A 25,172-nucleotide genomic window follows, 5' to 3' on the forward strand; every position below is an offset into this window, starting at 1 on the left:
CATGTCGATAATGCTAAACTTGAACTCAGGAAACAATAAAAATAAAATGTATAACAAGACCATTCACATTAACAGGTAAATGTGAAAGTGGCAGAGGTACAAATTTGATTCCCCTGGCTATTTTACCTGGCACTCGTTTTTAAACACCCTCCTTGGGGCCTTTATTCTCAAAATTGTCAGAGCATATCAGGTAACAAAGTATCCCATTAAATGCCATCGGAGATCTGAATCTGTTAAAAATATATATTGGATGATGGGGGGGCGGGGGGGGGGGGGGTTGATTGCATGAGCATTGAATTGAATTTCCCCTTTAAATCATATTTTTATGTTGTTTTCCTTTATTGATTTTGGACTTTATGCCTATTGCGTTCAAAAGGGTCAGGACACGGAAAGGAATATATTGACGTACTTTGCACAAGGCCTGATAGTGATTTAGGAATATCAGTTAACAGTTTATTTGAATTAACAACAATTTTAAAGTTCATGTTTACTCAAATAAGAAACAAACAGAAATAAATGGTGTGTATTGTTTGAATAACTTTGATAACGAGGTTAATGATTGATTGAATATCATGCTTTATTGTATGATAATTGTCATGATGATTGCAATTCGTCTTTAGATTCATGGGACCTTTCACACGCTCACTTAAAAACTATGATTTGAATTTGAATTCTCGAGCGAAGGCGGTATGTGTCCTTGGTGACTTGCCAATTAAAGCACTGCATCACAAATACAAACTACGATTAGTGAATGACAATTGTTATGATTGTATTATCTTCGGAAGGGCTTGAAAGGTCACGTAAGTTCTGCCTCCAAAAGATGTTTTGGAGGTCAAGCCTTTCACACGCAAATTCGTACCATAATTTGAGTGAAACTTAACTGGAATTCACATCCAGAGTAAGAGTTGAATTCATGATTGTGATTGACGTTCGTGGTTTTGTTCTAGTTTGGTTTCACACGTGCTAATAATTCGTCATTAGCCTTATTTTTTACTGGAATCATTGTTAAATTTACGGGTTTTTTTACCGTGTGAAAAGGCGGTTTCTGGGTTGTGATGGCAACATGCGTTTGCAGATATCTCTCTCACATACCCCAAAGCCATGCCCGCATAGACCCACATACACTCTCACCTCTGTTGTTTAAATGTGTGAGGACACTCAACTCCCACTCCGCAAACGCGGACGGTCACCACAATAATTAATTTAGTTGCGTTGCAGAAAAGTCTGAAAAATTACGATGTATGTTTTCGATCCTTTTGAAGGATGTCATCATTTACATTTTATTTCAGGTATCCAGTAGATGAAAATTGATCTCTGAAAATTATCAAACTCCTATCAATCAATATCTTTAGTTTTTAAACAATAGAAACAATAAGCATACAATTGTTACATTATAAGCTTATAGTAATCATGCTAATACTTGACATAGTGAATTTATCATCTTTTTTACGAATGCGTTTTTATCATTTGTCACGCAGTCTCCTGATGCCACCATGCCTGTCTCTCTCAGTGTTTGGCGTGCCAGGATCGGCACGTACATGCGCCGTAAGCAGAAAGTATATGACTACTTCTACTACCTGAGGAGGTATGTTTATGGTCTTAAATTAATTGAAAAGGCAAAGAAAGCAGCTGAACACTCAAAAGAAAATGGCAAAGGCAATCGCCACAAATCGTCTTTCAATGGCTCTTCAACTGGTGAAAATGGCAAAACTAGTAACGCATCATGTCGCCAACCTCCGCCTTCTACCGATGTAAAACCAAATCCCACCAAAACTGAATCTCCAAGTGACCGTAAGGTTAAAGGTAGCAAAGTCGAAGCATGTTCTCAGAACAGTTACGTTGTGGACATTGGCTCTTCGTGCCATACCAAAAGTCCCGATAAGATCGCTCAAGATATGTCTTTGAGTGCTGATGACCGTACTCTTTCAACATGTTCAACCTGTTCAACAGAACAGGAATCCGTTCCTGCCCCGGAGCCTGCCACGCCCTGTGACGTAGACGACGAGCTGGACCTGAGATACATAACCATTCATAGTACATCACCTGTAAACCTCTGCAAGTCAACTCAAGCAAATAAACCAGACCAACCAGACGGCACATCGGAGGTACATGTAGCTACATCTGTCACTGGTCATGAAGATGGCAGTAATCATGAGGAGACATCAAATCTTTTACCGTCGGGAGCAGCTGCAGATGACCAATCTTTGACTAGATCTGAACCTGAACACACACCATCGAGACGCAAGGCAGGTCTTACATTTAATAACCTTTTATAAGCCCATCTTATCTATCATCAGTAAGAACGATTAGGGAGCAAAGATTTTATCCATAAACGAGTTTTAAAACATATATGTAATGTTTCCGTGCAAAAGTAATGTGTTACGATTCTTATAAAGGTAGGCCTACCTAACACGGTCTAACTAGCCAATATTCAATGGTAGAATTGAATAATGTTACCGTTGCCTCTTTGTTCTTCTTCTGTCTCCCCCTCTTCATAATCGCAGGTCGCAGAGCATCACGGAACACCAATCTTTGTAGGCAGTATATCTTATTCACTCTGTGGAGAAGCAGATGAAATCAAGAGGAAGTGCAATGCTGTTGTGACCAATGTGCTCCTACTGAGGTCTGGTGACGTGGAGCCAAACCCAGGGCCAGATACCAAGTGAGCAGATTTAATTTAGGTCCTACAGTACCATAAATCCATTGCTGGTTTCAAGAATGGACTATTACATTCTAGTGTAGTTCAATCATTACATCGGAATTCGAATGAGTCCCATCAAGGGGTTCTCAAGGCTGAAAATAGTATGATGTGAACAGATAATGTATGTGCCAAATTAGAGAAAGTAGACGCCGAACATATAAGTTAAATCACACAAGGAACACTAAATGTTTACAAGTTGAAACGTTCAATTATTTCATGAAACAGTATTCATAGATATCGAATGAGTAAGCTAATGATATCGTATTCCTATTTATTATCTTGCATATTTTTGCATGAAATTATAATTTTATTCATATTATGTCAACCAAAACTGAACAAAATTCGATCGGCAAATTATTTAATGCATTAGATAAGGAATCCAGTGACTTTCCCCCTTTTTTTAAGGAAGACATGTCAAACACCAATGAATGAAAATGTCTAAACATATAAAAAAGGGAAAGTGGGGACACCATCAAACCACCTAATAAATATTCAAGCATCTTTTAAAACATTTTGAAGAAATATTGCTTAAAATCAAAAGTCATTACCTTGGTGACTTATGAATGTGATGAAATTTTCAGCATTTGGAGTGGTGACTTTTAGTCGTTTTTATTTAACTGAAATACTCGTTTGAATATAGATAAACACTTTTCTTTTAAAACTCTCTACATCAGGCTGCAACATACGATTTTTTTTCATATTTATTATTTATATATCATTTGCTTGGTATCTTTGAAGGGGAAAACTTTATTGTAGCTAGGTGAAGTACTTTCTTGAATCTCGATAATAACAATTTCCCCCAAATCTAATGCAAAAATAAACCGGTAGCATTGGACACATTTTGACTCATTTTCTTTGAATACAATATAGCCCTGGGGATCTAACTGAGTTCGAACTCATTCTCCTTGCTGACGGTATGGATCCATCAGATTTTAGGAAGGTCGGACTAGCTCTAGGATTCACTGAGGCTCAACTAAGTCGGTTTGAGAGAGATAACATTGGCAACACAATGCAAGCTACCTATAAGATGCTTTACGAATGGCTGAAGACAGTAAAGCATCAAGAAGCGAGGGAAATACTGTCCAAGAAGTTAAAAGGCAACAATCTGGTACAACTGGCCGACAGTGTACAAAAAGGTGATTACCATTGTCAGTATTATACAACCACCTCATGTGCACTACTGTCACGTAGATAAACGATAATGATAACAATGATAGTTTGACGAAGAGTCACAGCATGACGATGAAAATATCAATGCTAATTGTAATAGTATAAACATGCAAAGAAGATATCGATCAAAATTACAATGTAGACAATACGTAGTGCAAGTAATAACAGCAATGCTAATTACGATTCGAGAACAATGGACAAGAACATATAAGATTGAACATAGTTATCATAATAATGATCACAAGAAAAATGAAGTTAGTCCTTCTCAGTCAAAGTCGGCAGCAAAACAAATAAATAGGCCTTCTTTGAAAACTTTACATGATGCATTTCCCAAATATACCACCTCCAAACAAAAAATAAATTCGAATTGTATTCTTATACAATTGACACATGTTAGTTTGTCTCTCATAACAGGCCAGGTCGGTGATCACATATTATCAATGACAGAAGAGGAAGTCCAACGGGTCATCAAAGAGGTCAAAGAATATTCTGCACTTCATCACTGTCAGATTCAAGCCGATCCACTGAACAGCAGCCTTCTGTTTCAATTAGACCGGATCTTCACCAACTTAACGTTGTTGGAAGAAGACAAAGGAACAACTTTAAAGGCACCGATACTATACGCAGACCTGCTCAAGACTAAAGTCAACGGAGTCCTTCCTAAACGTTTGTTGGTTGAAGGTGAAGGTGGTGTGGGGAAGACAACTCTCTGTGCAAAGATCGTTTGGGACTGGATTCAGGGAGCAGGTTATCAAGATTTCACATTGGTTCTTATCGTCCTTCTACGTGAATTGGAGGGTAAGACTCTTGGAGAGATAATAAAGTCTTATCTCCCAGACGACAATATGGTTACAGCCATGCAGCTAAATAAGCACGTCTTCTCCCATCAGAAAGACGTCTTTCTTGTTCTGGACGGCCTAGACGAGTTAGCTGGTGATCTTAACAACTCTCATCAAATCGCTCTTATCATCCTCAATCAGCTGTTTAAGTCGGGGAGAGTGCTAATCACATCTAGAAGATGGCGATCAGATGAGATACGGAGGAAATCGGATCTTAGAAAGGTGTATGCATTCATCGCCGTGGAGGGTTTCTCTGATGAAAATCTCTCTTCCTACGTCACAAAGTTCTTCCATCCAGACAAAACTCCAGCTGAGGGGTTGACCCAATTCATATCAAACAACGATGTCATCAGAGAGAACATGGCCCCTTACCCCATATACACAGCTATGCTATGTATCATGTGGAAAGAATTCGATGGAGCGCGTCGCATAGCAATGTCGAAATTACAAACATTTTCTCAGCTCATTAATGAGATGGTCCAATTCTTGGTCGATCATTATCTCTCAAAGCTCGGTCTGTCCGCAATAGACAAGGAATGGCGTGTACAGCGTGCAGAAATACTTCTCCATCTATCCAACATCGGTTGTCTTGCCTTCCAGGGGCTCATGGAAAGGCGATTGGTGTTCACTGAACAAGAGTTCAAGAGCTGGCCCGGGTGTGTGACAATAGGTTGTCAAGTTGGAGTACTCACTAAACAAGCACCGATCCTTCAGAGGAAAAGCAGAATGTATCATGCACATTCCGCAGACTCATCTGTGCAGTTTCCCCATAAGCTGTTTCAGGAGTATCTATCAGGGATGTATCTGGCATCTCTTCACAACTCAAACAGAAGCGAGTACGACAGGTTGATGAAGGATATAGTCGGAAATGCACGTGAATTCCGCGAGCTTCTGTACTTCACTTCTGCTCAGAAAAAGGAGGTCGGATTGGATATCGTATCTCAACTTACCTCGGATACCGGATTCGATGATAACTTCTTTGATGACTCAGATGTCGAGTTCTATGACGGATTCCACAAGCTTGATCAGAACCAACGCATCAACGAAAATTTCATTGTTGACGTAGCATATGAGAGTCAAGACCAAGCAGTGGCCAAAGCTGTGGCCGATCATCTATCAACTTCATCCAGCAACACACTTGTAATCGAGGAAGAGATGCAGGCACACACGGTATCAGGACATATCTTCATCATGAATCATCGTAAAGTGGTAAATAATTTCAACAAAAACTACACACCCTCTTAATCCGAAGATATAATTTGTAAAAGACTAGATATTATTTTTTTTTCTTATTTCTATTTTCTACCCGCAATATTCAAAACAAACGAGACCAAAGAGTACTGCTCCTCAAAAACATGAAACATTCAAAGAACATTACTCGGCCCAATTTCACTAACAGTCACTTGTTCGCTTTTTTCTCACAAAATAAATAATATAAATAATATAATATATAAATAAATAATAATCTCATATAAACTCCTCAAAATGTTTGGAAATCTGACTTTCATCGATAGTCCCTCCTTGTTTTGAGTAAATATCGATATTTAATTAAAAAATATCGATATTTAAATTAAAAAATACATTATTTCATTCTCTTTAAAATGATACCCTACAATTCAGGGGTTCTCAATCCGGCCCGCGTGACTCTGCTGGAGTTTTTCAATCACTTTTAAGTCACAATATGAAACATACCTCAATATGATTACATTATAATTTATTTCCATGTAGACCTAACCGTAATAAAGTAATGGCAGTCAAATTAATTTGACTTTTAAACAAAGTTTAGTGGAGTCTGTAGCTATCTGTCTGTTCGATCTACTTTCTTATTAGAGCGCTGTTCTCAACATGATTGGATCTTCGTACAGGTGCGAAAGTACATTTTCCACAATGAACATTTAAAAAAACTAACTCATACCGATGTACCTTGACAGGGGCCGCGGAACGGTTCTCAAAGTGGGGGGGGGGGGGGGGCTGTCCATGAAAAAAAATCACAATCATATGGTCATTACGTTTCTGTACATGGTTTGGGGAAAAAAGTGGGGGGGGGGGGGGCTTCAGCTCTCCCTCCCGCCACTTCCGCGGCCCCTGCTTGACCAGTGAACATTTGCACCAGTGCTTTCGTCTGGCAATTACACCTTTTGTGCCAAGGTTCAAGCAACTTGTTGCTGACAGACTGCCAGGTTTCCCATATTGAAAGTGACTAGGAGACTGACATCCTTGTTAGAGTCTACTACAGACATGCTCTATTAGTCAATCTACCTTGACGAAAATAAATATTGATACTTCAGAATCAAGACATCTGTCTCCCCAATACCAGGTATGTATAGGTACAATCTAGATTCCTTTTAACATGTTTAACAAAGTACCACAATCTTGTTATCATTAGTTTGGATTAAATGCTCCCCAAATAAGGGCAAGATTGCACAAGAGAGCATCTAGGACCCACTTCATCCTGGCCCTTTCAGGTTTAGTTGCAGTCTCATCTGGCCCCTTAAAGAAAAAGTTTGAGAACCCCTGCCCTATATGATTAGGGTTCACATGGAGGTGCAGTGGCTTGAAATGTGGGGCAAGGTCAAAATTCAAAAGTTGCAAAATGACACAATATGAACAGATGCAAGTCACTGTTCTTTTTTCGTGCATGGTGATGAGTGAGTTTCTCAGCAGTTTGTTTTAATTGTTTTCATGTACCTTAACATCAACATTAACATGGAATCAAACACATCTCTGCACAAGCAAACACATAACAAACAACATGCATGGATATTTCAAACCACGACTCAAACCATGTTATTTCACAGAACCATCACTACATAAACCACAATAAAACATAGCAAATGAAGAAGCAGGGGCTTGATTTGAATGGATTTTCATCTCTATTGACACAGACAAAAGAACCATGTTTTGTATTGACATTTTATGACCATTTCTGCTTGTTTTGCAGCTTTTCAGTTCAGACCTCATCCAACACTTTTGAGTCCTGCTCTTTTTGTGGTGGCTTGATCATAACAAGCATGGTATCAATTTAAAGAGAATTAAGTGATCTTTTGAATGATGATAAATATGCATTGTGTGAAATTGGAATTCGTGAGAAATAATGGCCAAACTCATAAGAGGGGTTTTATAAGCCTAGTTGAATTGTACGAGCGCGAAGTGCGAGCAAATTTTTAAAGGAAATTTTATATATTTTGTCCTGACAATTTAATATTTTGAGCAACGATTGTGATCGTGAACAAGATGTGTATGTACCTAGATAATCACTGCGAGCACGAATCGCGAGCAGAAATTTCTGATATCCGTTCTGGCCTGATGGGAAAACAGACCTACTACTGTTTGCAGTTACCATTGAAAGCGATACATATTTCAACAATTAAATAATGCGAGCGCGAAGAGCGAGCTGAAAAATTATGACATTTCGACCTAAAAAATTGACATTCTAAGCACTTTTGTCATCACAAACAGGATAGGTATACAAAAAAAAATTTAGTATAAGACCTAAAAATGTGACACACTATTCAGATTTCGTAATCACAAAAAGGATGACTAATCTTCCTACATTAATAATGCAAGCGCAGCGCGAGAAGAAAAATTTTGATATTCTGATGTGAAACTGGATAATTCAAGCACATTTTGAACAAAGAACAAACTGCGTATCTATTGTGTGCACATGTTTTTGAGATTTAGACCTACAATCTGGGAATTTATTTATTATGAAAAGCAATAATGCGCGAGCGCGAGCTGAAAAAAAACATTATAGCGATCTGAAAAGGGTCAATCTAAACACTATTTCAAGCATCGTAGGAAAATCGTGAAGTGGATATGTATCGTACTTTACAAATGATGCAAGCACGAAGCGCGAGCCAATTTAATTTAAACTATTTCTTAGACCAAGCACGCGGGGAAATTGCAAGTATATTAATTTTTTTCATCATATGAAAATTACAATTTTCCTATTCCTCTTCCTAAGCGCAAGATGAAACTTGTCGATATTGATATTACATTCTGAAAAAGGGACAATTTTATTATTAGGAATTAATGAAACTGTTGCCTTAATTATCAATCTAATATTAATGAGAGCTAGAAATCTGTTGATATTAATGCCTGAAAAACGGAAATTTTAGGCATTTTTAAAATATTGTTTTACGGCCTACTTGTGCGTATATGGTAATCCTCAAGCTGTTGATGGAATGCAGGAGACCAATGAGCAGGGGGATGTCTTGATGCACGTGCAGTTGCGGTAGCAACTGTGGGGATCGGGCCGGCTGTTACGAGGCAGTAAATTAAACATGGATATGCTAGCTCCTTTGTACTTTGTTCTGTTTTTAGCGTTTCTCTCAAGTTAAAAGGACATTTTTTTTTTTTGGGGGGGGGGGGGTTGCCAAACAATACATTACTTTGTGAACAAATCACAAATAATTCAAATATTCATGAGGAGAATGAATTATAGGGCCTATCTCCAAAAGTGATTACATTTGAGAAAACTCGGCATAATCTTTTTTTTTCTGAAATATTTGGTAGACCTTCTGCGTTGTAGTATTGACAGATAAATTGACAAACTTAAAATTATTTTTACTCTGAATATGATCAATACAACTTAATCAACAGTGAACATGATATAAATAATGGCCCCTTTGGATGAGCAACATTATCAGATCATGAGTAAATATCCTTGCTGGGCATGCTAGACTGGGAACTTAAAATTGTCTAAAGTAAAACACACCATCCCGTCGAGACAAAGAGTTGCGGATGCTCTAATTTGAATCATGTAGGTGTTGCTATATGTGTCAAGCAAGTAGTGGAGAGTAGTTACTTACTGTGAATGAATGGAGTATTTAGGGATTGCTATTTTTGTACTTTCTTAAAAAAGACGAGGTTAATAACAGATGAGTGTATGAATTAAACAATATTTTCTTGCAATTAGGGCCCATGTCCCTTTTTTATGCAAAATGGCCCCAAAGCTAGGGATAATGAGAATAATAAAATACTATTAGTCACCAATCCAGGTTCTTTGCTAGGTTGTCAAGATTTGCGTTTAACGTTTCCTATTGAGTGACTTAATCAGAAGAACTGGAAAATACAAGAAAAAAAAATCCTTGTTTGACTACATGTCATAAATTTGATTTAGGATATTGGTTAAGGAAAGTTTTAATCATCTCGAGGTTATTATGTTTATTTTTATTTTTTAATAGTAAAGTTAAATGACTGCGTCGTTATATTGAACATATGACGAATATTTGTTTTTTCTCAAGCATGCCTGGAAGTAATTGTCTATTCGTTAATTTATGAGAAGAACCGATATTGGGGAAAACACTGACGAACCCAAATAATACCAGAACATCGTGGAGTTCTTAGATTTTGATCTTAATTCCAAAGTGTTGGTAAACTCAGTCATAAAATAGTAATTATCAAGCGTATCCGTTGACATAATATGACGAAGCAAACCTTTCAGGTCTATTATTACTGTCGTTATTATTATTATCACCATTATTATTTTGTTATTATTCGGCCTTTCTGGCCACTTTTAGTTGGGTGTATATTTCATTCACATTGGTTTGGTTATACTCATGAATGACAAAAAACGAATTATATAGATTGGACGATATATCATATTAAACTATCAGATGAAACTGATGTTTAGTTGTCTCCACATACTATGGATTGATCTTTTTCTCATAAATATTGTACAAAATAGGAAAAACTGGTAATTGAAAAGCCATGTGGACGGACTGCTTCAGAGGACCTGGCTGAATTCATGTGCTCCTCAAACACCCTGAGATCTGTGACAATAAGTATCACTGGACGCCGAGGGGATGCACATATTCATGTTTTCTACTCGGTGCTTGCTCGTGACGCCAGTAAAATGAAGGTACGTTTAAAGATGATTTTATTTTCCATATAACAAATTCGTGTAATATGATGTCAATTAAAGTCATTTTTGTAATTAATATGTTTTAGTAATATATAATCATATATCATGACCAGGAATGATGGTAATCACCACTGCGTCTATCTGCATGACATAAATGGAGAACATTACTGATGAATGTTAATTGCTATTTACTATCAAAAGTATTACGATCCTCTTGCTCAGGCTACTTAAGATATATCGGTGATTTTCCGTTATTCCTTATTCTTCCCCCTTACTCTCTCCCTTCTCCCTCCCTTTCCCTCTATTCACATGATATGATTAATTTCGCTTCTTTTCTCGTCTCTGTCGCTCCCTGGCTCTATTATCGCTCTCTTTTTTTCTCGTGCAGTTCTTAATTTGTGTGCTTAATTTTACTTGTTGTGTTTTGTCCGCTGTTGTATGATTTGTCAAATGTCCCGGTCTTGCATCATGCTGTCATTCTTTTATTCATTTTATAGTTTTCTTGTATATATCTTGTCCTTGTAACGTTCTGTTGTTTTGTTTGTGTAACGTTTTGTTCAGTGCTGGCCCTTTTTATGTGTAGAAGTCAAATCATGTTGATATCCACCCCAATTTTCCTGATATCAGAGAGAATATCAAAAATAAACATTATCGATACAATTAAAAGTCATTCATTTGACAGAATATGAATAGAAATGTGATGATTTGTTATACATATTCATTTCTGTATTAATGTATCACTCATTCAATTAAGGGAGCTTTCAACAACAAGGTTTGCCTTCCGGTAGGTTTGAATTGGATACCATTCTCTGTTGAAATATCAAATGAAATAAATTATTGATCAACCAATTAATTCATTGATATATAAAAAAAATGCCGTTGCCTGGCTTTGGCCATAAAGCTATAAAAACAGTATGACTGTAACATATAAACCTGATAGTTCAGAAAATAATTAAAAATTTACGCCATTTCACTTCACCATTTCATACGCTTGTTTAAAATCTTGGTCGACGGTGGTAGATTAAAAGGAAAATATGTATCATTTTTTCCAAAATTCACTTTGTTAATTTATTATTTTTTTCAATATCATCGCCTAAATTATTTATTCATTGGTTTATTTTTAATTTGTTTATTCATTATAAATTGATGGGAGGGGGGGGGGGGTGCCCCTAAACAATGTGGTAATGGTTGTTGTGTTTTTATTTTCGGTCTTTGACTTTTCGCCTTGCATTGCTTACTTCGTTTATATAATTTCTTACATATTTAAAGGAATAAATGAACTCTAACTTTCGTACTTATACATCAAACAACTACATCACTGACTACAGTACGTATAAAAACAAGTTTGCACTTAGAAATAGTTGTGTGAAATGACATATAATACCCTGAATCTTCTTCCACATTTGATGATCGGTACAAATCTCTTTAAGCAAATGACGATATAACTATCAAAAAGTTTTCCGCCTGAGTGAGCACTACTTACTTTTGAAAAGCTCGTAAATATGGTTTGCGCAGAACTTTGAAATGATTATATGAATAGGAGTAGACGATAATCATGAAGAACACATGGAATTTAGCTAGGTAGATTGTTTGAAGATATATCTTTAGTTTTAGCGTGTTTCCATTGTTCACACAGAGCCGAGTTGGGTGTACGAGTTCCTGCGAGTTGTGGCGAGTCGATTTTTGGGGCTACTCGCGGTAACTCTTCATTCAACTCTTGATAACTCTCCGTTACTCGCAGCAACTCGGCACAGCTCTTTACAACTCTTTGCAGCTCGACGCAACTCGAGTGATGTCGCAGTAAGCTCGTGTAATTTTCAAAAATTTCAAAATTTTGTCAAGCTCTCGAGAACTCTTGAAAGACTCGATCAAACTCGAAACAACTCGAAGTAGACTCGCTAAACTCGTGAGAAACTCTTCGTAAACTTTTGGCAACTCGTGAAAAATTTAATAAATTTGCATAAATTAGCATATATTTCCATACACGAGTTCCCGCGATTCTAATACGACCAGCTGCGAGTTCTGCACGAGCTTGCCGAGTCACTTGGGAGCTGACCACGATGTTTGCAAGAGTATAGCGAGTTATGAAGCGTGTGGATAATTTTGGTTTCTATAAAGTGGTCCCTGAACATCTTGTGTGAGGTCAAAGCCTCATTTAGGGTCAACGAACTTTATAATATTCGGTGTATTTGTAGAATTTTCATCATAACTTTAAAAGTTTATGGATCTAATTCATGAAACATCTTGACATAACTATGAATGACTGTTTGCACACGTCTTAGGTCACATAATCATGGTCATTTTGGGTCAATGAATATAGTATTTTATCATGTTTTTAGGAATATTTATTCAATAATTAAAGTGCTTTCAAAGTCAACACTGTTGCTATATCGAATCGCGTAATGCAGGCAAGACTGCCAGACGCGTATATGTTGTTGTTTTTTAGCTGAAGAAAGTTTGAAATGATTTCTAACCTTATTCAAATGGCTGTACTTCCTCATAATTGTTTTATTGTCTGAATATTGCACTTATCAAAATCTTTCCCATAGTGCTTTACAACAAAAAAAAAAGGTGAAAGGAAAATTAGTCATTTAATTATGCAAATTATTTGAAAGGAAATCTTGCAATCCATATATTCTTCGAGAAGGAATTTCCATGTGAGGGTTTCAACTCGAGATCTTCAGGTATAAAATAAAAGTGTACATAACAACTCAACTATGTTGAATATCATGACATTGGTTTTAATTACATGTATATCATTCATCATACAGCAAACGGCAATTCACCTTTTTGTGTTACCTTTGACTTCATTGTTCTTTATAGAATTCTGGATGCAATTATTTACTTCAATAATTGCCTTGGTTTCAATTATTAATTGCTGCAAACTTAAAAACAGACATATTAAACTTTAAAATATAAAAGCACACGTTTTTTTATTCAAAAGAATTGACCAATATAAAAGAGTAACATTACCTTTTTTTTCTATTGTACAAAAATAACAAATTTTACTTGAGGATATGATAAAGTGGTTTTAAAAAGTCTTTGAGAAAGAAAGTCTCACAATTCACCAGATTCTGCGGGGAGATGAATTCAGCTATACGAGAGTATTTGGATATATCTTGCTCAATAGTCCAGGGTAGGACCCATAGCAAATGGACTAAACATTTTTTTTTTATATTTACAATATTTTATGATGGTTTCTTGTCAATTGGAGGGTGCTGATTACGAATCTGAATGATGCCACTCGTGTATCCTTTCTGCACATAGGCCTATGGTCGCCAGAATATGCAACTTACCTATGAAAATCATAAAATTGCCAGCACATTGGCTATAAAGTTAATGTAATTGTGTTGCACGAGTAAAACACTTATTGAAATGTGACTTTTGTCGAAAACTTTATTAACTTGATATTCAAAATGGACGCCAATACTGTACAATGTACAATATGAATGGGGAAAACTAATTTTTTACGAAAGTGACCATTTAAATGCAAGTTATTGTGATCTATGAGTGCAGCTATGAATTAAAAAAATGATTGTTAACGAAGTGTATAATTTGTTATGTCATATATGTGATAAATGATGTATTTTGATTTTTAAGATGTCCACAAAACGCCCGAACAATAAAGTGTTAATAGGACAGCAAAAAAAAATTTCACAAGAGTTATCCCTAAAATGCATATTGTTAAGTTAAATGAGTGGAATACTGACTAAAACATAGTTGTTAACAAAATATACTGTTTAACATGCCATGTACGTAATAAATGCTGTATTTTGAAATTCAAAATGGCCGCCACAGGTCCTATGTGTACAATGTGAATGGAGAAACTATTATATATACAGAGTAAGAACCAATAAAATATGTCTAATTGTGATCTACGAGTAAAATTTTGTCTGAGAACACGTTTCTAGCGAAACATGTCATATCTGTTGTCATGCATGAGATATGATTAAAAATGATCCCTATATAGGTCCTAACAGAATTATCTGCGATGTAAATAGGGACAGATAATTTTGTAAAAATTTGAATTTGCTTGTCTATGAAATCCATATTATTTTGTTCTGATTTTGTTCTGAAACATGATTTGTAGTAAATAGCATTTCTTCTGCCATATAGGTGATAAATACTGTATTTTGACATTCGAAATAGCCAATACAAACCCTAACTGAATTATGTAACATGCTGCAGGGAAACTAATTTTCACAAGAATGAGTGGAACCATAAAATGCATATAACTGTGATGTATAAGTAAAATATTGTCTTAAACACGATTTATAACTAAAAACATCACATATGGGCAAAGGGCGGCCATTTTAAAATTTTAAATATAACATTTATCACCTAAATGATATATTTCATTGGAAATCATGTTTTCAGACAATATTTTACTCATGCAACATGCATTTACTCAAGGAAAGGCAAATTCTATTTCAATTATTTGTCTCCATTCAATACCGTTATGGCCTGTAGCGGCCATTTCGACTTTCAAAATACAGTACTTATCACCAACTTAGCAGAAGAAGGGCAATCTTGTTATTTTCATGGGTAATTTGCACATTTTGGCGGCCATATTGGATTTTGAAATTTGCGGAAAATGCTCAAGGTAACACGAGTGGCACCATTCAGATTCCTAATTAGCACCCTAAAATTGATAACAAAACATAAAATAAATATTGTATATATATATATGAAAAAAATATGCCCCTTCTAGCATGGACTTGAAGGTCCATCTGGTGATCCATCTTGAAAAAAAGCAGAATGCACGAAAATTCCAACCTATCAAAGGCTGAATTATTATCTTAAAAGACTCTCAGTAAACTCTGCCAAACTCGAGAAAAGATCGCAATCACTCGAGCAGTACTCGGTACTACTCGTTGATAACTCTTCGTGACTCGTGCTGTGCTCTGGTCAATCTTCAAAACTTTGCTGTAAATGTACCATTTTGCCCCCGAGTTTCCGCGAGTTGGAACTCGCAGAAGCTCGCAGGGAGTCGTACACCCAACTCGGCTCTATAGAGCGCAATTGCACCCCAAGCTTCACATACCAAGGCCATCATGATGATCTGCTTTACACAGAGCTGTGCTACACATGGAATGACTTCATGACTTAGGCTTGATTTATACGTTAATCATTGTCAAGCTTGGGGAAAGTGTAAAGAATTTTTAACCCCCCCCCTTTTTTTAGAAAAAAAGCTTCGGAAAAAATTCTGGCGTGTCTGAGATAAGCTTTTGAGTTATGTCCTCAGATCTGACCGTGGCACAGAAAAGGTATTGGTTGTGCTTACTTGTGCAAAAGCCGTTACAAAATGATTAAATATTTATGTTTTACTTCAATTGGCTAAAAATTCCAAATACAAAAAAGTCTGTTTTCGCCTTATTTCCTTGACAGCGTGCATTTCTGCGGAAACCGGTTTCTGCGAGCTTAAAAAAATGGACAGTGCTTACTGAGGTGTAACATTCTGTCAAAATGTTTATTTTCATTTGATAGATGAGACCCAAACTCAAGAAGTATGTGCAAAAAAATATATCCCCAAGTTGTATAGTTTTCAATTCCCAGAACTTTTTCAAAGTATAAACGTTTCATTGTCAAATAATCAAACGCATTAAATTGACGAATGTTCGGTGTGATTTCCGAATATTTTAAATGGTAATTTTAGGTTCGAAAGTTCTGTATTCATATAAACTTTAAACGCACTATTTCGTACACAATCAACTGTTTAATATCCCCTTAGATATAAAAAAAAGGGTTTGTGGTATATCTGTGATTTCTTCCCATATCTTTAGGGTAAAGAACCAAGTGGCACACTTCTTTGATGAGGAAAAACAAACAAATCTTTAGCATGTTGAAATCCAGAATGTATCCGTAAAAAAAATAATGTAGAAAATAAAAATCAGTAATAACTTCGTCCATGCAACACATTTTTTGATAAAACATGTCACATTTTGTCCCTGGATCATTCCGTCCCTGAATACTATTTCTATTTTGGTAGATATCTTCAGGTAATGGTTACTTAATTATTGAAACGGACCTAAATTGTAGAAACAGTTGTTTCCTTTTCCTTTGTTGAAAAGTGTGCGTATTTGTGCCCCCTTGATATTGTTTTATCAAACAAGGACAATTCAAATAATGACAAACGTGTCCCTTTAGTAATGTGCATAATGCTTTAATACTGCATTGAAATAGTAAACTATGAACATGGAAGTGCCATTCGAATTGTTTCATCAAATCCATTCGGAGTCTTTTTTTTTTTTATTTAGAAAGCAATTTGAGCATGTTTGTACCTTCGAATGAAATCGAAATTGAAATGAATATGACTACTAAACAAAATGACCGATTAGGGTAACCTGTTTAATCTGATTTCTCATTATCGTCGTACTTCGCGCTGAATGCAATATAATAGATAGAGCAAACTTAGACAAAGAACACAATTTGATTATATAACCAGACCGGGAATAACGAAGCTTGCATTATATTTAATGAAACAGTTTGAGGCATGTCTTCAATGAATATGCAATAAACATGATAAGCAAGCTTGTGATGTCATATCCCTACTTATTTTTTATTGTTTGAAATTACATTTATTCAAATATTGTCAACGGTACCGCGAATGGACGATTTTTTTGTGTACAGCACTGCAGTAATCATGGTAATTGTAAGATATATATTATTGCAACAGATTCTGTTACAAGGGAGACATAATACAACATCCACATGCTTTTGTTTGCTTTCGTTTTTAATCTTCGCCACTACCTTCTTAATCTTTCTGGCCCAATCCTCTCTCTGTATTTTCTATATCTTCTTTTAATTAGCCTTTCCCTTTACTCACCTTTTCTCCGTCTGTCTCCCATTGCCGTCTCTATATCCTTTCCCATCTCTTCTTTTCTTATACTTTCCATTTGTGTACAATGTGCCTCTTTGTATTGGTTATAATGAGCATACTTAACATTTTTGCGTACTTAACATTTATAATGTTGAATACAAAGATGATTTTTTTCCAACAATTTATTTCCTTGTATTTTGATAAGAAGTACTAGTAATTGTATTCAATTTATATCATTTCATGTTTGTACTGTAAGTATTTTTCTGTCATTGTAAATTTGACACATGTTTTTTTTTATTCCGCCTTTGGCTGCGAGGCATGTATAAATAAAGCATTTTGAATTTAATTGAATTGAATCCATATGTTTCAATTTTGAATCGATTGGATATCAAGTTATGTCCAGGAAAAGCTGGGAACTGAAATCATCAGCACAACTATTGCATACTGCATTCATTGCAGCGTGCTTGGCCGTTTCCACAAAATAAAGCTTGATTATGGAATTCAACCAAATTTCTTTTTATTAATAAGATATAAAGGGCAAATTAACAGCCTTCGATTACATAAGCAAATATAGCATGATTAATAAATAAATTTCCTTTCATTTATCATATAGTTGTTAGAGGCTTTAGGGCAAATTACTGCGATTTTAATTACATTACGTGAACAACCAAGAGTTATTTCCAATGATTCGATGATCCATGTTTGTTCTTTAATCAATGTAGTTTAGAGTCCAATGGTTAAGTCAGACCCTTCTTTGATGACGTATTTTTCATTTCAATATTATGTCACTATTATTCCAGATTGAGCGTCTTGATATCAATTACATTGATCTCAGTCAACGTCAGTCTGCATCTTGTGATCTCGCTCAGTTCATTTGTAAGATGCCTCATCTCAGAGAACTTCGTCTCGGTGATGAATATAGAAACATCAGTCCTTCGCTTCATGACGAGTTCTATTCAACTTTGTCATCATTAGCATCGTGTGCAAAGGTATCTTTTTAGTTTCTTATTTTCTTCCAATTATAGCAGTATGAAGTGATGAGGATATTAACTTTCTTCAACTGAAATTTGTCTAATGTCACATGTTGGGGGAAAAATGTTTGTAATAAGTAGAAATCAAGCATGTTTTCATCCAACTTTTTTCTGAACCTTGCGTCGATCTTATTCTACGCGTTTGGTAAAATAATTGGAGTATGACATTTGTTTTACAAATAGATAGCAGTAAAAGCCAGAAAAACTCACTCAAAATCGCTCGTGCAAATTAAAGATCGGTAGCACCATTTTCCATTGTTTTAACTCAGTCATGCGTGCGTTATATAAATATTGAGGTGAATATCAAATGAAGTAAATCATATCATTCCATGTATGTCCATTTCATGAAGCAAATTAATGATTCTAATGGCGCAAATTACACTTAATTCCGGTGTTTACTGGAACGCACTGTACTTTACATTTTCCTTCCTGAATAATTAAGGACCATTAAGATAAATTATTTATTTTAGATATGTCATAGGTACGTAGGTAGTGGTTCATTTGATTGTTTATTGAAATGAACCATTACTTGTTACTCTTCTCCCCTGTTGACAAGTACGTATATAATAGAAACAAACGATGATAGAACAAATAACGACATATGCGTCCGTCTAGTAATGTTACATTATGTCTAAAATATTACGTTCAAATAATAAACTATGAACCTGAAGGTGCCATTGGAATATTATTTTTTGATCAAATATATTCGGAGGCTGTTTCTTCTAATTTAAAACAAGCGATTGGAATATCCTTGTGCCTTCAAATTTAATCGGCATTTAAGAGAATATGACGTATTACCTAACTGGCTCACAATAAGGGTAACCTGTATGTTCTATTCCTTCATTAAAGCCATGTTTCATGCTGAACGCAATATAATTTGAATTGATAAAGCAAACTCAGACAAATAACACATTGTTAATTTGATTGAAATTACATGGAATAACAAAGATTGCATTACGTTTGGTGAAAGAAACAGCTCAATACATGTCTTCATGAATATGCAATGACCATGATGAGGACACTTATGAAGTTATTTCACTTATAATGTTTTTTTTATTGTATTAAATTATATTGATTCAAGTATTGTCAACCGTTGATGAACAAAATACTTTTTACAACACTGGTGTAATGTGTAAGATAAACATTTTTTTGCAACCAATTTCATTACAACGAGACATATCCACATTTTTTCAATTTCGAAATGTTAGGATATCATGTCATTACAAACAAAAACTGAGAACTGAAATCATCAGAACAACTTTTGTATACTGTATTCATGGCAGCGTATTTGACTGTTTTCGCAAAATAATGTTATTTTTTTACATTCAATAATTTAATTATACATCAGTTCTTGCTGAAATTTACCGCTTTTGGTCAGTAAATTTCACGTTATCTAGATATAATTATTTTCTACCCGGGGTACCCTTTAAACTGCTTGAGAATACATTCACACTGGCAAAGGCATATTAGATGAGACAAGGGAAGAAAGGATGGTACCCTAACGATTGCCAGCTGATATAGAACTATGCATATATATATAAACAAAAAAATATCAATTTATAAAAAGGCATGATATGGGCCGAAAAATCCATTATTCTTTCGAGATAAATATGACCTTAGATGACTTTTTCATATTCTTTTTTTTTTTTTTTACAGATTTCGAATATTTTGTATAAAGAATGCATAACACCCGAATCACCATGCGGATTTAATAAATGACGCATTTACACGTAACACCGACCATATTTTTCATTAAGAAAATAGGGAAAATTATTAGCCTTTTATTAGATAAACAATAACATGATTAAGAATAATTTTCTTTTTATTCTTAGTTGTTAGAGAAAATTACTGTGATTTTCATATCATTATGTGATCAACGAAGATTAATTTCCAATGATTCGATGATCAAGGTTTGCTCATTTAGCCGAATGTAGAATAGAGTTTGCTCAATCAGACCCTTGTTTGATGTATTTTTTTATTTAAACATTATGTCACTACTATTCCAGATTGAGCGTCTTGATATCAATTACATTGATCTCAGTCAACGTCAGTTCGCATCACGTGATCTCGCTCAGTTCATTTGTAAGCTGCCTCATCTCAGGGAACTTTACCTCGGTAATCAACACCCCAGTCCCTCATTACATGACGAGTTCTATTCAACGGTATCATCCTTAGCATCGTCTGCAAAGGTATCTTTTCAGTTTCTTATTTTTGTTTTCTTCATGTTTCAAAGCATTTTCTTCCAATTAGTGCAGTATGAAGTGATGAGGATATTTACTTTCTTAAACAAAAATTTGTATAATGTTATATACCAGAGGAATGATATATCATTATAGTTTGAACATTGTGTATAGGCATAAAGCGCTTGGCCCAATTTGTATTATATTATTATTCCGTTGAACATTCTTAATTATTATCATAATTTAATTATAATCCGTTATTTATTCCAGGGAACCGAGATAAGCAGACATTGCTTTGAAGTGGATTCCCTTTTCTTTTACGTCTTTTATATTTTACTTAAGTTTGTATTGTAATTTGTGTTTGAATTGGAAGAGAAGAAGAATAAATTCAGTCAATCTATCAATCAATCATGATGATCTTGATTTCACCTTTTTATAGTCACAGACTCCAGCCCGCAAGAATAAAGTGCTTTCCTTCCCTAGCCTGAGCAGCATTCAACGTTAGCCTATAAATTTCTGCTGTTTTGGTGGGGGAAAGAAATGCTTGTTTTTTCAACCATCCGTCGAATAGCTAGAAATCAAACATGTTTTCATCCAACTTTTTATTAACCTTTGCGTCTATCATATTTTACGCTTTTGGTCTCATATTGAAGAGAAAAAAAATTATAATGGGGTATGATTTTTTTTCAAATAGATTGCAGTAAGATGCCAGAAAAACTCACCCAAAATCGCAATCTTCTCGTGCATATTAAAGATTGATAGCACCATTTTCCATTGTTTTAACTCAGTCATGCATGCGTTATATAAATATCTAGGTGAATATCAAATGAAAGAATTGAAGCATAATTATCATTCCGTTCATTTCATGAAGAAAATTTATGATTCTAATGTCAAAATTACAATTAATTTCGGTGTCCCTCTTTAATTGGACGCACTGTACTTTACATTTTCCTTCTTGAATAATTAAAGACCATTAACATTTTATTTTAGATTTGTTATAGGTCAGAAGGTAGTGCATTATTTGATTGTTTATTGAAATGAACCATTATTTGTTACTCGTTTCCCTTGTTGACAAGTACGTAAATAATATAAACAAACGATGATAGAACAAATAATGACAGATGCGTTCGTCTGGTAATGTACATAATGTCTAAAATATTACGTTTAAATATTAAACTATGAACCTGTAGGTGCCATTGGAATATTAATTGTTTCATCAAATATATTCGGAGGCTGTTTCTTTAAATTTAAAACAAGCAATTTGAATACCCTTGTACCTTCAAATTTAATCGAATTTAAATAAATATGACATATTACCTAACTGGCTCACAATACGGGTAACATAATAGCATGTATGTTCTATTCCATTGTATAAGGCCGTGCTTCACGCTGAACGCAATACTTCGAATCGATAAAGCAAACTCAGACAAATAACATATTGATAATTTGATCGAAATTACAGGGAATAACAAAGAGTGTTTTATATTTGGGGAAAGAAACAGCTCAATACATGTCTTCATGAATATGCAATGACCATGATGAGGACGCTTATGAAGTTATTTCACTTATTATGCTTTTTTATTGTATTAAATTATATTGATTCAAGTATTGTCAACCGTTGATAAACAAAATACTTTTAACAACACTGGTGTAATGTGTAAGATAAACATTTTTTTGCAACCAATTTCATTATACAAGGAGACATATCCACATTTTTTCAATTTCGAAATGTTAGGATATCATGTCATAACAAACAAAAACTGAGAACTGAAATCATCAGAACAACTATTGTATACTGTATTCATGGCAGCGTATTTGACTGTTTTCGCAAAATATTGTTATTTTTTTACATTAAATAATTTAATTATACATCAGTTCTTGCAGAAATTTACCGCTTTTGGTCAGTAAATTTCACGTTATCTAGATATAATTATTTTCTACCCGGGGTACCCTTTAAACTGCTTGAGAATACATTCACACTGGCAAAGGCATATAAGATGAGACAAGGGTAGAAAGGATGGTACCCTAACGTTTGCCAGCTGATATAGAACTATGCATATAGATATATACAAAAAAAATATCAATTTATTTAAAAGGCATGATATGGGCCGAAAAATCCATTATTCTTTCGAGATAAATATGACCTTAGATTAATTTTTCATAGTCTTTTTTTTTTTTTTTTAAGATTTCGAATATTTTGTATAAAGAATGCATAACACCCGAATCACCATGCGGATTAAATAAATTACGCATTTACACGTAACACCGACCATATTTTTCATTAAGAAAATAGGGCAAATTATTAGCCTTTTATTAGATAAACAATAACATGATTAAGAATAATTTTCTTTTTATTCTTAGTTGTTAGAGAAAATTACTGTGATTTTCATAGCATTATGTGATCAACGAAGATTAATTTCCAATGATTCGATGATGAAGGTTTGCTCATTTAACCGAATGTAGAAAAGAGTTAATTTGCTCAATCAGACCCTTGTTTAATGTATTTTTTTATTTAAACATTATGTCACTACTATTCCAGATTGAGCGTCTTGATATCAATTACATTGATCTCAGTCAACGTCAGTTTGCATCACGTGATCTCGCTCAGTTTATTTGTAAGCTGCCTCATCTCAGGGAACTTTGTCTCGGTGATGAAATCTACAGTCCCTCATTTCATGACGAGTTCTATTCAACGGTATCATCCTTAGCATCGTCTGCAAAGGTATCTTTTCAGTTTCTTATTTTCGCTTTCTTCACGTTTCAAAGCATTTTCTTCCAATAAGGGCAATATGAAGTGATGAGGATATTCACTTTCTTAAACAAAAATTTGTCTAATGTTATATACCAGAGGAATGATATATCATTATAGTTTGAACATTGTGTATAGGCATAAAGCGCTTGGCCCAATTTGTATTATTTTATTATTCCGTTGAACATTCTTATCATAAGTTCATTATAATCCGTCATTTATTCCAGGGAACCGAGATGAGCAGACATTGCTTCAAAGTGGATTCCCTTTTCTTTTACGTCTTTTATATTTTACTTAATTTTGTATTGTAATTTGTGTTTGAATTGGAAGAGAAGAAGAATAAATTCAGTCAATCTATCAATCAATCATGATGATCTTGATTTCACCTTTTTATAGTCACAGACTCCAGCCCGCAATAATAAAGTGCTTTCCTTCCCTAGCCTGAGCAGCATTCAACGTTAGCCTATAAATTTCTGCTGTTTTGGTGGGGGAAAAGAATTGCTTGTTTTTTCAACCATCCGTCGAATAGCTAGAAATCAAGCATGTTTTCATCCAACTTTTTATTAACCTTTGCGTCGATCATATTTTACGCTTTTGGTCTCATATTGAAGAGGAAAAAAATGATAATGAGGTATGATTTTTTTTCCAAATAGATAGCTGTAAAAAGCCAGAAAAACTCACTCAAAATCGCAATCTTCTCGTGCAAATTAAAGATTGATAGCACCATTTTCCATTGTTTTAACTCAGTCATGCATGCGTCATATAAATAATTAGGTGAATATCAAATGAAAGAATTGAAGCATAATTATCATTCCGTTCATTTGATGAAGAAAATTTATGATTCTAATGGCAAAATTACAATTAATTCCGGTGTCTTTCGGTGACGCACTGTACTTTATATGTTCCTTCCTGAATAATAAAATACTATAACATTTTTTTTTATAGATTTGTTATAGCCAAGTAGGTAGTGGTTTATTTTATTGTTTATTGAAATGAGCCATTATTTATCACTCTTTTCCCTTGCTGACAAGTACGCGTCCGCCTAGTAATATACATAATGTCTAAAATATTACGTTCAAATAATAAACGATGAACCTGTAGGTGCCATTAGAATATTAATTGTTTCATCAAATATATTCGGAGGCTGTTTCTTTAAATTTAAAACAAGCAATTTGAATACCTTGTACCTTCAAATTTAATCGAATTTAAATAAATATGACATATTACCTAACTGGCTCACAATACAGGTAACATAATAACATGTATGTTCTATTCCATTTTATAAGGCCGTGCTTCACGCTGAACGCAATACTTCGAATCGATAAAGCAAACTCAGACAAATAACATATTGATAATTTGATCGAAATTACAGGGAATAACAAAGAGTGTTTTATATTTGGTGAAAGAAACAGCTCAATACATGTCTTCATGAATATGCAATGACCATGATGAGGACGCTTATGAAGTTATTTCACTTATAGTGCTTTTTATTGTATTAAATTATATTGATTCAAGTATTGTCAACCGTTGATAAACAAAATACTTTTTACAACACTGGTGTAATGTGTAAGATAAACATTTTTTTGCAACCAATTTCATTACAAGGAGACATATCCACATTTTTTCAATTTCGAAATGTTAGGATATCATGTCATAACAAACAAAAACTGAGAACTGAAATCATCAGAACAACTATTGTATACTGTATTCATGGCAGCGTATTTGACTGTTTTCGCAAAATAATGTTATTTTTTGACATTCAATAATTTAATTATACATCAGTTCTTGCTGAAATTTACCGCTTTTGGTCAGTAAA

The 25,172-nt window shown here is 34.6% G+C and overlaps 1 protein-coding gene across 3 annotated transcripts in view; it reads left to right on the forward strand.

Moving 5' to 3' along the window:
* LOC129259285 (uncharacterized) overlaps positions 1-25,172 on the forward strand; it is a 76,653-nt gene that overhangs the window by 35,081 nt on the left and 16,400 nt on the right. The window contains exons 3-10 of one of the 3 annotated variants that reach the window (XM_064098706.1): positions 1,479-2,246; positions 2,505-2,662; positions 3,572-3,837; positions 4,286-5,919; positions 10,400-10,573; positions 18,197-18,385; positions 20,434-20,616; positions 23,147-23,329. In XM_064098706.1, coding sequence (XP_063954776.1) covers positions 1,479-2,246; positions 2,505-2,662; positions 3,572-3,837; positions 4,286-5,919; positions 10,400-10,573; positions 18,197-18,385; positions 20,434-20,616; positions 23,147-23,329 — 3,555 coding nt within the window. Of the gene's footprint in view, positions 1-1,167; positions 1,290-1,478; positions 2,247-2,504; positions 2,663-3,571; positions 3,838-4,285; positions 5,920-10,399; positions 10,574-18,196; positions 18,386-20,433; positions 20,617-23,146; positions 23,330-25,172 lie in introns of those variants that run through there. The other 2 variants (XM_064098708.1, XM_064098707.1) reach the window with 2 other exon arrangements.

The sequence above is a fragment of the Lytechinus pictus genome, chromosome 4 (assembly GCF_037042905.1).
Source record: "Lytechinus pictus isolate F3 Inbred chromosome 4, Lp3.0, whole genome shotgun sequence".
NCBI lineage: Eukaryota > Metazoa > Echinodermata > Echinoidea > Temnopleuroida > Toxopneustidae > Lytechinus > Lytechinus pictus.